At 52.1% G+C, this 13874-nt stretch overlaps 1 protein-coding gene across 1 annotated transcript; it reads left to right on the forward strand.

The window, feature by feature from the left end:
• The first annotated feature begins 6122 nt into the window (after nt 1-6122).
• LOC118902146 (keratin, type II cuticular Hb6) lies at nt 6123-13015 on the forward strand. The gene is made up of 9 exons (XM_036866159.1): nt 6123-6492; nt 7230-7438; nt 8240-8300; nt 9077-9172; nt 9397-9561; nt 9824-9949; nt 10203-10423; nt 12667-12698; nt 12834-13015. The coding sequence occupies exons 1-9, from the start codon at nt 6124-6126 to the stop codon at nt 13013-13015; spliced, it is 1461 nt and encodes a 486-aa protein (XP_036722054.1). The 5' UTR covers nt 6123.
• Nucleotides 13016-13874: the final 859 nt, after the last annotated feature.

The following is a 13874-nucleotide window of genomic DNA, read 5'->3' on the forward strand; positions in this document are numbered from 1 at the left end:
AGGTCTTCTGAGGCCATTCATGCCCTCATCCGCCACTGTGAGCACTGCCCACAGGGAGCTGTGGTGCTGCCAGCCAGCCAGCCAGCTGGCCGGGTGTCCTGAGGAGAAGCCCTGTGAGTCAAGGTGCAGCTCACACACGCTTTGCCTTTTCTACCAGTGTAACTCCCTGTAAAAATGACCGCGTAAACATGAGCTAATTACTAATGGCTGGTCTTTGCTAAGCAATTTGAAAGGAGCAGCAAGCAATTTAAAACAAGATATTAAAAAAAATTCAAACGTGGCACCATTTCATTTAACTTCAGGTATTATTAATGGCTGCTAATTTTGAAGACCTAAAAAGACATTCAATCTGTAGGTTTTCTTGGAGTAAAAAAGCTTGCGTTGGGGGTTGGGGGGGGGGGGAAGGGAAGAGGGGAGGGGGGAAGAGTTGGCAGAATGACCACTCCGTGGTCTTGGCTCTGGCAATGGGAGCTTTATGGAAGTTAAAATTGCTTTTATGGTGAAATATACCACCCCCAAAAAAGAAAGTATAGGTGGTGTGCCTACCACCTGTAGGAAGAAATAGAACATATGTGTAACTTAGGAGCTTCCTGTGAGCCTCATTCGCACTGTACCCCCTTCCTTCCTGACCCAGGGATGGCTCCTCTCTGGGATTTTGTGTTGAATCATTCCCTTGCTTTTCTTTACAGTTTAAGGACTAAGGAATGCATCCCTAAACCATGTATGATTTAGTTTTCCAGTTTTTGAACTTCATATAAATGGAATCATATTGTGTGTATTCCATTGTTCAATGTTGCTTCCTGTAGCTGTATTGTGTTCATTTTCACTGTGGACTGTACTCTTTGTATGAATATGTCACAGTTTATTCATCTTTCCACCCTGGTAGCCTCATGGTTGTCCCCAGAGTTTGTATTATGAACAGAGCTGCCATGAACTTTCTTTTCCATGTCTTCTGGTGTATTTGTGCAAGAGTTTTTCTAGGGTATATGGTTATTTAAAAAAAAAAAATTATTCAGGTAGCATATGCTTAGTGTAGAAAACTATTTTATGAATATTCTTCCAAACTTATAACAACATCTTTTGATGTTCATCTTACTTCATAGTAGATACTATACTGGTGGCCCAACTTTCGTTAATGCATTTAATTTTTACAATTACCCTCTGAGGCAGGTGTTATTATTCTAGTTTTACAGATGAGGACACTGAGGCCTAGAGGGTTAAGAGATTGCTCAGGTTGTGTAGTTAGAGGCAGAGCTGGCACTCAGAGCTTGGTGTGTTTGATCCCGGTGGAAGGGATGAGTTTATCTCACTGCACTCCTATCCATCCACCATCTGTCATCACCAAAGTATCACATGGTAGATGGTGTTTGTATAGGACACATTCATACGCACTCACTAATCCCTCCCTCCAGTACCTCTTCAGGGTCCTTCAGTGTGCTCCCAGGGTTCAGGGCCAGAGGATGAACTCACCCTTATTTGATGTGAGCTTCCAGTTCTAAGAGAAAAGCTGGACATATACCTAGATCATGAACAAAAATGCAAACCCTGCAGCACACCAATGGGTACAAATGTTTGGTTCATGGCTATATTCCAAGGGCTTGGCACATAGTAGGTGCTCAATAAATATTTGTCAAGTGAATGAAATGAATACCAGCTACATATTAAGTGCTGAGTAATGGAGCCATCAAAGCTTGATGGTTAATTATGCAAAGCTTTTTGGTAAGATGGGGTGGGGACCAGATGAAGCAGACCAGAGGGCAGCCATTCCTGGGGCTAGGGATGGGGTGGGGAGAGATCCTGGCTGGGGCCTGAAGGAAAGACGCAGTGAGTAGATGTGTTCTTTACCTGAGTCCTTGACCTGAGTGATGATGGGGTGGTAGGGAAAAGCAGCCAACAAGGGCAAGAATTCTGAATGCCACGGGTCAGAGTAGAGATGGGGTAGGGTTGGGGAAAGAAAGAGAGAAGTGGATGGAAGGTAGATTTCTAGATAAAAGGAGAAAGAAGATGCTTGGTGTTAGACTATTACTCTCCAGGGCCACTTGGAAGAAGGATGGAGACTGGCTGGGGGGTGAGGAGAATGGGAGGGAGGGGAGATTGGGGGAGACAGAGAGGAGAGGAGGGAAGTGGAGGATAGTGGAGGAAAAGAGGGAGAAGACCCATGGGAGAATGGTGGGGCGACACTCCAGGGGTGGAAGAGCAGAGGAGGAGGAGGTTGATGGGGGAAGGGGCACAGCACTGAGGACAAGGTGTAGACCTACCTGAAGGGGTGGGCAACCTCATCTCCAGCTCTAAAGAAATGAACCCTCATGGGACAGGGACGTGGGCTGTGGGAGGTTCAAGGGCTCAGCCTGGTTAGTGGGAATGGACCTCACCAAGGGTGGAGCTCCTCAGTCAGTCTTCATCCACTGCCAGACTCTCCAGGATGGCCTTTGACCCTCCCTCCTCTGGTGAGTTCTCATGGATAATTGGCCGCTGTCTCAGGCTGTCTTGGTGAGGAGGCAGAGCTCTGGCACGACCTCTTGGATACCTGCAAGCCTAGAGTGCAGTTTTGGTATCTTCCAGATGTAGAGTCCACAGGCTGCTTCCCAGCCTCTAGCCGTGGAGCAGAATGACATGGGCCCTGCTTCTGAGGTCTCTGTCTCAACTGGCTCTCTACTGTCACAGCATCTCATGATCCCTTCCTCTTCTGCAAGGGCCCTCAGGTGCCCCTGCCGTCCACTCTCTGAAACATCTCCATGTATATCTTTTGACCAACACTGTCCCTCCTGCTGCCTTACTGAAGCCTGTCCTCACCCTTTCCAGGGAGCCTTTCTTGCCTTTCTCATCAGATCAGCTGTATTTCACATTGCCTCAGAATGGGCACTCTCAGTAGGCATTGTGTTCCTGAGCATCTGATTGTATAGCCAGAAACCAGCCCTCTTCAGACTTCTGGACTTTCTCATGAACTTCTGAACTTCTGGGTCTGTCTTCCTCATCAGATCAGGAGCTCCAGAATCCGTGTCTCCTTCCTCTTCTTAGTGTTTTCCTCCCTCCCTCCAAAATTAAGACAGGGTTCAGCATATTGCAGGGACACATCAATCGCAGAATCCCTGAATCCCACAACAAGATGTTATCTTATTTAACCCATCATCCATTTTGGGGAATCTGCCTTATAACATCCTCCAGAGGAGCAGGGTGGACTGAAGGGAGTCTTGAACAAGAACTTCTCAATGTCAAAACCACCTGATTTACCCCTTCTTTCCAGGCAACCCTTGAAACAAGATCTACTTGGGCTAAAAGAAGAGGCTGTGATCTCCAGATAAGAAGGTCTTTTGGTTTGCCCTGTCTCCACAAACATGACAGCCACTCCAGAATAAACAGTGTTTCTCTTTTACATAAAGCTTCCCTAAATGGGAGACATAATGCAAGCTCCTTAGGAAACCATGACTACTTGACCTCCTCTGGCAAGTTTTTCCTCAAATCCAACTTCTATCTTTCCAGTCGCAGTGAAAGCCTGACTTCTCTTGCTCTCTTTGGAGTTCCATTATACTTGGATGGATTATCAATGGCAAATCCCCCACTCTCAACCCCATGGTATCCCTGGGCTACTGATCAATCAGGAGTTTTCAGAATCAGGCAAAAAAGCAAGATGAATGAGCATGTCGTTGATTTATGGCTGAGGACTTCCAATAAGGCCAAATAAGACATACAAATTGATCAGTTACTACAGAGAACAGACTTTCTGGACTGTCCAAGCTTTTCTTTTCATTCAGTAGTGTGGTTGCCCAAGGATTGGTGACATTTTCCCTTTGCCTAAGAGGAGAGATTCTCATTGGGCCTTCCCTGGGGCAGTTGGGCTTGAGGATGGACATTTGATTTTGGGTTCTTTTCCAGGATAAAGGAAGTGATGATGGTCAAAGGTCTCCAGTCCTCCCTGCCCCTTGGACTGACCTCCATGGTAGAATAATAGTTGATAACATTTATTGAGCACTTGCTATGTGCCAGGTGTTGAGTTAAGCATTGTCCATGTATTTTAAAATTTAATCCTTCTATTAGTCCTTTCAGATAGGCACCATTAGTGGGAATTTTACATAGGTGGTTTAGGAATGTGGGTAGGTATATTCCATCAAACCTGCTGATACATCCACAGCAGCAGCAACAATAACAAATATCTCTATCTCCCCATCCAACCTGCCACTATAACTACAGCAGCACCGATACCTACCACTAATATGATTACATACGTAGAGTGTGTCAGGCTCTGTTCTAAGTGCTTGACATTGATTAATTCTTTTAATCCTTATAAAAACTTTATGAGGTGGGCACTGTTATCCCTATTTTACAAATCATGAAATGAGATACGGAGAGGTTAAGTAATTGCCTGAGGTTACACAGCTAGAAAGTGGCAGAGCTGGACTTTGAAACTAGGCAGTTTGGAATCTGGGTCTGTGTTCTTAACTGATAGACCATGTACTTAAACTTTTTAGTTTCAATTATATTAAGAAATAACTTTGCATAATGACTAAGTACACACATACATACACATCACATGCTATTGAAACAAAAGATCCTGAAATGTTACTTTTACTACATATGTTGCACTCTAATATTTTCTACTATATTCTACTCTACTTGATTTTGCCCTAATCTGTCTCATTAAAATTCTGGTTGTTCCTATTGGTGGGTCACAATGTGAACTCTGAAAAAACAAATGCCGTCCCAGAGCCTGCTGCTTCTTAATGATTACAGTAAAGCACATCTGCACTGTGCTCTGGAGTTTACTGAGCATATGCGCATTTCTGTAACACTCCAAGGCAGCACTAGGAAGAAGAGGCTTAATCCATTTCCCAGAGGAGTGAACTGCTTTGCCCGTAGATCACACAGAGCTATTCCTGGCAGAGCCTTGGTTCCTACCCAGCCTTTTACGGTTCAAGACCCAACCTATCCACACTGGATGGATGGCACACACCAAAATGGATGTGTTCTGACATCTTCCAAGGCTACTGACAAACTGCTGTAAAGGGAAGGGGGTTGCAGGTTTGGCAGAGCATGGAAAGCAGTACGGGCTAAGGGGGGTGATGGCAGGGGGCTGGATGCTCTCCTTGTACGTCCCTATCTAGAATGATTCTCTGGTATTCTGAGCCAAATGCTATAAAGATTTATAGCAGCTGTGTCTACTCCAGTCCTTCTGGGCCCTGGAGAAAACATGGAGACTGGAGATGAACTCTAGACAGGCTATCCTTGGTTGGGGCCTTGTTGGAACTGTCTGGGCATTCCTGAAGCCATCAAGCCCGTGTGTGCCCCCTTAGGCCTCATGGAAGACTCTGAGGGAGGGATTGCCTTCTCTCAGCATAGGTTGACAAGGAAGGTCTAATAAGTGGCCTAGGGACTGGTCTGTGTGCAACTGAAGGTAGGCGAGTGTGTATGTGAGCACGTGTGAGTATGTGTGAGATGGTGTATGGGAAGGCCAGCATGTGAGTGCACAGTGTGTACGTGTGTGTGTGTGAGAGAGAGAGAATATGTTGATGGGTGTAGGTGAGGGATTTGGGAGCAGGTGCGCTTGTGTGTGTGATTAAGTGAGAGATTGTGTAAGTGTGGGGCTTTGGTGGTGCAGAAAGAGGCCGTCAGTGTGAGGGAAATCACCAAGCGCGCCTCAAGTTCCACACCTTCTGTTGATCTCACACTTCCCCAGTGTTCCGGGCCACCACGGACAGCGGCATGATTCCATCAAATGGGGCGGGACAGGAGGAGCCGCAGCCCCGCCTCTCCCCGCCCTCCATTCTAACCTGAGTCACTGCTCCCCCATCCTCCAAACCCTGAGCTTTGCCAACTGTGTATAGGGAGGTTGGGGGTGGGTGGGGGAGGTGAGCTGGCTCTTTGAAGTCAAAAATTGTGCATTTTAGGGTAAAGGCCAGAAACATCTGGTCGCATCTGGCCCCCAATTAAGCACATTAAGGGAGAAGCAACAGCAGCTAAACAGCCCAAGCCTATAAACGCGTCTAACTGCTCGTAACCCGTGGATGCGTCAGGCTCCCCACATATATAAAAGGTCCAACGATGTCCAAGAAGTAAACACCTTCGTCCACTGTGCCCTCCGTTAGGACGTCTTCCTCCTCAGAGCCTCCCGTGCCCCAAAGAAGCATCATGACCTGCGGATCAGGATTCGGCGGCCGCTCCTTCAGCTGCGCCTCAGCCTGCGGGCCCCGGCCCGGCCGCTGCTGCATCACGGCCGCCCCCTACCGCGGCATCTCCTGCTACCGCGGCCTCACCGGGGGCTTCGGCAGCCGCAGCCTCTGCGGGGGCTTCCGCGCCGGCTCCTGCGGCCGCAGCTTCGGGTACCGCTCTGGCGGCGTGTGCGGCCCCAGCCCACCCTGCATCACCACCGTGTCGGTCAACGAGAGCCTCCTCGCACCCCTCAACCTGGAGATCGACACCAATGCGCAGTGTGTGAAGCACGAGGAGAAGGAGCAGATCAAGTGTCTCAACAGCAGGTTCGCTGCCTTCATCGACAAGGTGGGTGTCCTTGATCACACCCTTCCTGAACCTTCCCTTCCTGGGTAGGCACTGAAGGGGTAGTCAGGGGGCAGGAGAGATGTGGTGCCCATGAGATTCCAGTCTAATGGAGGAGATGGACACATATCCAGGGCACAGAAAGATCAGAGAGATGAGTCTAGAGCAGGGGCTCCTGATTAGGCAATTGTTATTATATACAACCTCTGTCCAGACAGGCAGGGTCCCCACAGACAGACAAGGACAAGGTTTGGAACCGCATGTCAGAGGAGAAGGCCATACATGCAAACAAGACACAAGAAATGCACATAAGATATAGGAAGAGGACCACAGGTCAGCCTTTGGGTGGGTGTCCTTGATCACACCTTTCCTGAACCCACCCATGCTCAGTTCAGGCTGGGCACTGATGGGGGAGTCAGAGGCAAAAAGACCTCTACTTGGCTCCTGACCACATGCCACCTAGGCTCAGCACGTCAGGATAACTCAGTCCACCTGAGCAGGGACTGATCTTTCCCAGCCCCTTGCTCTCACCCCTAAGTTGGAAAATCCAAACATAGATCCCAATCCCGAAATCCAGAAGTTGCCTTGTCTTCCACAGCGCCCTCTGTGTGATCTCTGCGGAGCTCCTGGTTTGGGAGTTTACCTTAAAGCAATCGGCGCCCCCCCCCATCCCCCCATGCCCCAAGTAGGCTTTGGGGCAGTGGGGGTCATCTGACCCGTCCTCCCACCCCAAATGGCAGGTGCGCTTCCTGGAGCAGCAGAACAAGCTGCTGGAGACCAAGTGGCAGTTCTACCAGAACCGCCAGTGCTGCGAGAGCAACCTGGAGCCCCTGTTCAACGGCTACATCGAGACGCTGAGGCGGGAGGCTGAGCGTGTGGAGGCCGACAACGGGAGGCTGGCCTCCGAGCTCAACCACGTGCAGGAGGTGCTGGAGGGCTACAAGGAGAAGTGAGTGCGGTCAGGGATGATGTTGGGCACAGGAATGGACTTGAGTTAAAGCCTATTGGATGAGACTGGAGAAGAAATTCCGAGAAGGGGCAGTGACCTTGCAGGGCAGGTGGGCGGTGTGCAGCAGGATCTTCACATCAGGCAGTCATTGATCAGACGCCTGAGAGCAGGGCCGTGGTCCCCCAGGAGGCCTCTCTGCTCCTTCAGCCTTCTCTTCTTGGGGCCTGATCACCCAGCAGCTATGCCCTGCGGGCTGTGGGGAGGGGGCTTCTGCAGTCTCCCAAGCCATCTGCTCCCGGCCTCTCAGGCTCCCACCTGTAGCACCTGGATGTGATATGAGTCCCAGTGTCGCTCAGGGCTGCCAGGTCCTGGGGCTGCTGGTGTTCCATCGTCTAGGGTGCGGAGTGCTGAGGGCCTCTGGGACTCATAGGCCCTCCCACAGGTGAGCTAGGATGGACACCCAGGTGAGGGGAGGCTGCAGTGCCCCACAGGTGCTGCCATCCACTCCTAGCATGGGGCTGGTGCTGAGTCCTTATTCTCCTCCAGACGTGACCTCAGAGCAGCTTTGGGAACAGGGCTGTGAGGTCCCAGAAGAGTAGCCCCCTGCACCCCTCCATTCAAAGTGGAGAGAGAATCACAAACACATCCCAAATCCAACCACAGAGGACCCCAGTAGGGCTGCCAGGGGGCAGGCTGTGTTGGCAGGTCCCTAACATTGCCTCCTTCACTGGTATGAAGTGGAGGGGGTTCTGGGGAGACCTGCCCTGCCATGACCTCCCTTTCTGCCCTCTTCTGCCTCAGGTACGAGGAGGAAGTTGCTCTGAGAGCGACAGCAGAGAATGAGTTTGTGGCTCTGAAGAAGGTGAGTAACATGGGATCGGGAAGCAGAGACACGAGGGATCTCAGAATGACAGGCTCTTGTTGGGGAGACCCATGGTCTCAACCTCAGTGCGGGGTGCAGTGACCTTGCCAAGTCAGCATGGGAAATTCCCAGAGATTAGGTCATGAAAGGCACATGTAGGGCTTTGAGAAGGGCAATAACCTTGGAATATCCACTAGCACCCTGCCCTGAAGCAGGGGGATGGCTGAGTTGACCTCTGGATGTTCTGTGCTGCTTCAGAGCTGGTGGTCTGTGGCTGGGGTGCCATGGAGGCATGGCAGCTTCAGTCTCTCTGTTGAGGGACGGTGTCCTGTCTAGTGCTGCAGGAAGTCTGGTTAAGAAGAGGGGCACAGTCTCAGGATCTGGGGGAGGATGGAGCAGAGCCAGGAGAGGCCAGGTGGAGTCTTGGAGGACTGCTGGGGGACAGGGAAGTGTCACGGTGGCTGAGTGAGGGAGCCAGTCTGGCAGGCTTCCTGGTACAGGGGAGGGTAAGAAGGAGAGCTGGGAGGGAAGGGGTCTCAGGTGGGAGGAGTGAAAGGCTGGTGACCCATCTCCAAGGCACGAGGGGTTTGTTCTCAGAAGGGGGGGAGGTTGTGAGGTGCCTCTGGGGAAGGGCAGAGGGTATGGAGATGGGACGGGAACAGGAGCTCTGGGAATCCTTTTCCCCTCACCTCCATGTAATGGGTGAAGAGAGAGGGGAATTTGGGGGTGGTGATCACCAGAGGTCCTCTGAACTCAAAGACTCCCCACCTTCCCAGGATGTGGACTGCGCCTACCTCTGCAAGTCAGACCTGGAGGCCAACTCAGAGGCCCTGATTCAGGAGATCGACTTCCTGCGGCAACTGTATGAGGAGGTGAGGGGTTGTGGTCCAGGCAGAAAACCAGCAGCGGGCCTGGAAGAGAGGGCGTTGGTCTGGGATCAGAGTGGGACAGGGATTTGGGCAGGAGCTGCAGTCCGTGAGGCTGTCAGAGAGGGCAGGGGCTAGACACCAAGGAGGGCTGAGAAGGTTGGGTACACACTGTGGTGGCGGAGGGGGTGGTGTAAACCACACGCATCCTCCCACCCCACCATCTGCAGGAGATCCGCGTTCTCCACGCCCACATCTCAGACACCTCGGTCATCGTCAAGATGGACAACAGCCGGGACCTGAACATGGACAGCATTGTGGCCGAGATCAAGGCGAACTATGACGACATTGCCAACCGCAGTCGGGCCGAGGCTGAGAGCTGGTACCGCAGCAAGGTGAGTGTCTCAGGGCACCTGCCTCCTAGACATGGTGGCAGGGATGTGTGGTATATATTAATAAGGCTTCTTTTGTCTGGGGATTCTGATTCCTAGAGGTGGTGAAAGAAGTGCAGACCCCTCTCAGGTTGTAGTAGTAGGACATGGCTGCCACGTATGGTTGCACAGGCTGAGTACTGTACGATTTGCAAATCATCTGTGGTGTCCTGAGTGGGTGGGATGTCCCATCCTGAGTTTCATGAGCCTCCCTGCTTCCCTCCAGTGTGAGGAGATCAAGGCCACGGTGATCCGGCATGGGGAGACCCTGCGCCGCACCAAGGAGGAGATCAACGAGCTGAACCGCATGATCCAGAGGCTGACGGCCGAGGTCGAGAATGCCAAGTGCCAGGTAGGGGTCGTTTGAGGCCCACCCGGGGTCCCACAGGCAGTGTGTGCACCCAACTGGATCTCACCATTCATTCTCCAGCCCATTTGCATGACTCAAGTCCCAGGTTGTGGCCACTCAGGGAGACCCAGGTGATGAAGAGGAGAGACCTGTTCCCGGGGTGATTCCCAGCTGGGTGGAGAGACTGGACACATCCAGGAATTGGACACAGTGACCCAGGGACCATAACCCACCTTGTTCTCTTCTGGGCCCTTAGAACTCCAAACTGGAGGCCGCAGTGACCCAGGCTGAGCAGCAGGGCGAGGCAGCCCTCAACGACGCCAAGTGCAAGCTGGCCGGGCTGGAGGAGGCCCTGCAGAAGGCCAAGCAGGACATGGCCTGCCTGCTCAAGGAGTACCAGGAGGTGATGAACTCCAAGCTGGGCCTGGACATCGAGATCGCCACCTACAGGCGCCTGTTGGAGGGCGAGGAGCACAGGTGAGTACCGCAGCCACATTTCTCTCTCAGCCCTGCCTGGGAGTTCAGTGTGCTGTCCCTCACATTCCTACTTGACTCCTGTTTCCAAACCTCCCCATCCTGCAACTGGACAGGTAATTTGAGTTATTCATTAGGTATGTTTCTAGCCCCATTTGAGTCTCTCATGCCCACTTACGTGCTGATCTGGGATTGGTGCCTTTTGCAAATCTGTTTCTCAGAGCCCGGAGTCAAGGCCTTAGTAATTGCTGTTCCTGAGAAGCCCTGTCTGGGCTGGGCTAACTTCCCTCTATAATGCTTCTTCCCTCCCAGGCCCTCATTGCACATGCCCCTCAGGGTTCCAGCTCTCTTTTCAAGCCTGGTCCTGGCCCCAGCCCTGGGAGTTCAGATTTCTCCCCAAATGACAGCTTCAATAGGGTTTTGTCTTTTTAAAAAATTAATTTATTTTATTTATTTATTTTTGGCTGCGTTGGGTCTTCGTTGCTGCGTGTGGGCTTCTCTAGTTGCGGCGAGCGGGGGCTACTCTTCGTTGTGCTGCGTGGGCTTCTCATTGCAGTGGCTTCTCTTGTTGCGGAGCACGGGCTCTAGGCACATGGGATTCAGTAGTTGTGGCACGTGGGCTCAGTAGTTGTGGCGCATGGGTTTAGTTGCTGCACGGCATGTGGGATCTTCCCGGACCAGGGCTTGAACAGGGAAGAATCTGCCTGCTGTGTTGGCAGGTGGGTTCTTGACCACTGCGCCACCAGGGAAGGCCTACCTGTGCCAATAGGGGGTTTTATCAACACACACTTACATATTCTAACTACGGTGAGCATCCCTAAGTGGTCGTCCATTGCAGCAAGTGGGACTAAGGATAGACAGACAGCAGGGACTGGTCCCTTGAAGCAGTTGCCCTGGTCTGGGCATTTTTGCTTGTTGCTTGTTTTGAGGGCGTGGGGAGACCCATTGGTCACCAGCCTTCTATGTTCAGCTGGAGGGGGGCGGCTGAACAGCTCCTATGAGGACAACAGCCCCGGGCTGTTGCCCTTTGTTTCTTTCCCCAGGTTAGTCAGGTGCTCTTACCCTGAGCCTTCCTCTTCTCGTGTCCAGCCCGGCCCTTGGCCCTGGGCAGAGTAGAGTGAGGATGCAGAGGGAGCACCCTGTGTATTGGGGAAATGGGGACACAGGTTTGGTAGCTGGAATCAAAGTGATCACATGTGAGACTCACAACAAACTCAAGTAATTGCATTGGAGAGTTCAGAGGCACTGGGGTTCTCTGGGCCTGGGTAGTTTCATTGGGGCAGAATTCTGGGAGAGAGACGTTTTCAAGACTGAGTTTGAACGCTGGAGAGACACAGAGGTAGCACTGGAAACAGAGAGGTCCACCCCTTTGCCACAAAGCGCTCTTGGAATGAACTCTGGAGCTTTGGTGTGGGTTCCCTAGGAAACCTGGGCATGGGATGGTAGATGGTGGGCTGTGGATTCTCCACATTTCTGAAGCTGATTTTGACAACCCTTTGCCACGGTCTCTCAGAGGGACTCTGTGTGTTTTCCTTAAGGAGAGAGCGTTGTGTGGGAAGGAAACACGGGCTGGGTGGAGTTAGGTGGCAGGAGTGATATCCCTGCCTCCGGCACTGGTTATTTCCTCTCTCTGGGCCTCAGTTTCTCCATCTGTTAAGTGAGGGAATTGGTGTAGCTAGTCTCTGAGCCTGCTCTCAATGGGTTCTAACATCCCATTCATTCATGCAAGTTATTTATTGAGCCAGGCATCGTTTGGGGCACTGTCTGCAATGGGGAAAAGAGTAGACAAAAAATTCTGTCCTCCCGAAACTCACATTTTAGTGACACCAATCAGACCAGATTCAGGAATTTAAATCTGCTGCGCCTCAGTTGCATTTACAAGTCCATAAGAACCGAAATAAATAGTAGCAGCTACCATTTTTGAAGTGCTTACTGTGTGGCAGGCATTATGCACTTGTAGGCGTATTCTGAGTTCATTCTCACAACAGATCAGGGAGTAGATTTTCCCCAGGAGGAGGCAGGCTGAGGGAGGGCATTTCTGAGGTTGCTCAGCTAATAAGGGGTGGAGAGCCGGCGCACCAGGTGATCTGTCTCCAGAACCCATACAGTTACCCGGCTACCGCTAAATCGCCCCTTCCCCTGGGCAAGTGCGCAGAAGGAAGGTGGGGGGACCTCACCTTTCACCTTGGCTGTGCGGTCCAGCGGCTTTTCAGGGCACTGACCTTTCTCTTTTCCTTTCCCCGCAGGCTGTGCGAGGGCGTCGGGGCTGTGAATGTCTGTAAGTAGCCCGCCCCGCCCCCTTCTCCAGCTGGGTGGTCACAGTGCCTTTGGGGAGGGGGCATTTTCGCTGCCCCAAGCCGCCTGGCTGTGGCAGTGCCTGACCCGAGTCTCTGCCTGTTCTCCCCCCATCCAGGCGTCAGCAGCTGCCGCGGTGGCGTCGTCTGTGGCGATCTCTGCGCCTCCGGCGCTGCCCCTGCTGTCACCACCAGCGTCTGCAGCGCCCCCTGCAGCGGCAACGTGGTGGTGGGCACCGCCGACGCCTGCGGCCCCTGCTCCGGGCTGGGCTACAGCATCGTGGGCTCTAAGAGGTGCTAGGGTCGCCCTCCGCCCAGCCAGGACCTCTCGCAACCGGAACGCCCCTTCCGTTGCCCCACGCACCGCTGGCTGCTGGCCTCCCGAGAACAGTCTCCAGATGTGTACCTTTTGCCCATCCTGCTCCCTACCTACTACTCCCTCTGTGTGCCATCCCCCGGCACCTGAGCCCCAGTGAGGCTGGGGCGCACCTTGGCTTCTTTCTGTAGCCTTTCCTAGTAGTCGTTCTGTTGTTCTGAGGATTCATCCTTTCTTCCGCCTTCTGTTTTTTGCTGGATTCATTGGTCTTGCCTGATCCCTTCACCTAAGCTTGGAGGAACAGGACAGGCGCCAGAATCTCCCCATCTGCGCATACTGGGGAATCTGCCAGTGTGCTTGTACCTATGGAATGGAGATAAAGAACACTGATGGTGGTTTTCCTGTAACTCTGTGAGGGATGTGACCCATTGGAGGGGAGACCATCACCTTCCAGGGATGCCTGCAGAGGCCTCTATAAAAGCCATGAGTCAACTGCCTGCAAGTTTGTTTGCCTTTATTTCACTCTTTGTTTCCAATAAACTAATTGTAGCTAATCCAACCTGGTGCCTCAGAGTCTTGCAAATGCCAGGGCCCTCCTGTGATAGGTGCTCCCTGCCGGAGATTTCCTCAGGACCTCTCATGCACTTAGTTATTTTTCAGTAGGTGAAAATGACTGCAGTAGAAGCTGCCCATCTGGCCTTGAGCGACCTGAAGCTTGGAAAAACAAGAGAAGACCCATGGAGGCAGGGAATCCCTCCCTGCCTTGTGTGGTTATGGGTTTCTCTAGACCGAGGTTTCTCAACTTCAACACTATTGACATTCTGGGCTGGAGACTTCTTTGTTG

This window comes from Balaenoptera musculus, chromosome 10 (assembly GCF_009873245.2).
Source record: "Balaenoptera musculus isolate JJ_BM4_2016_0621 chromosome 10, mBalMus1.pri.v3, whole genome shotgun sequence".
Lineage (NCBI taxonomy): Eukaryota > Metazoa > Chordata > Mammalia > Artiodactyla > Balaenopteridae > Balaenoptera > Balaenoptera musculus.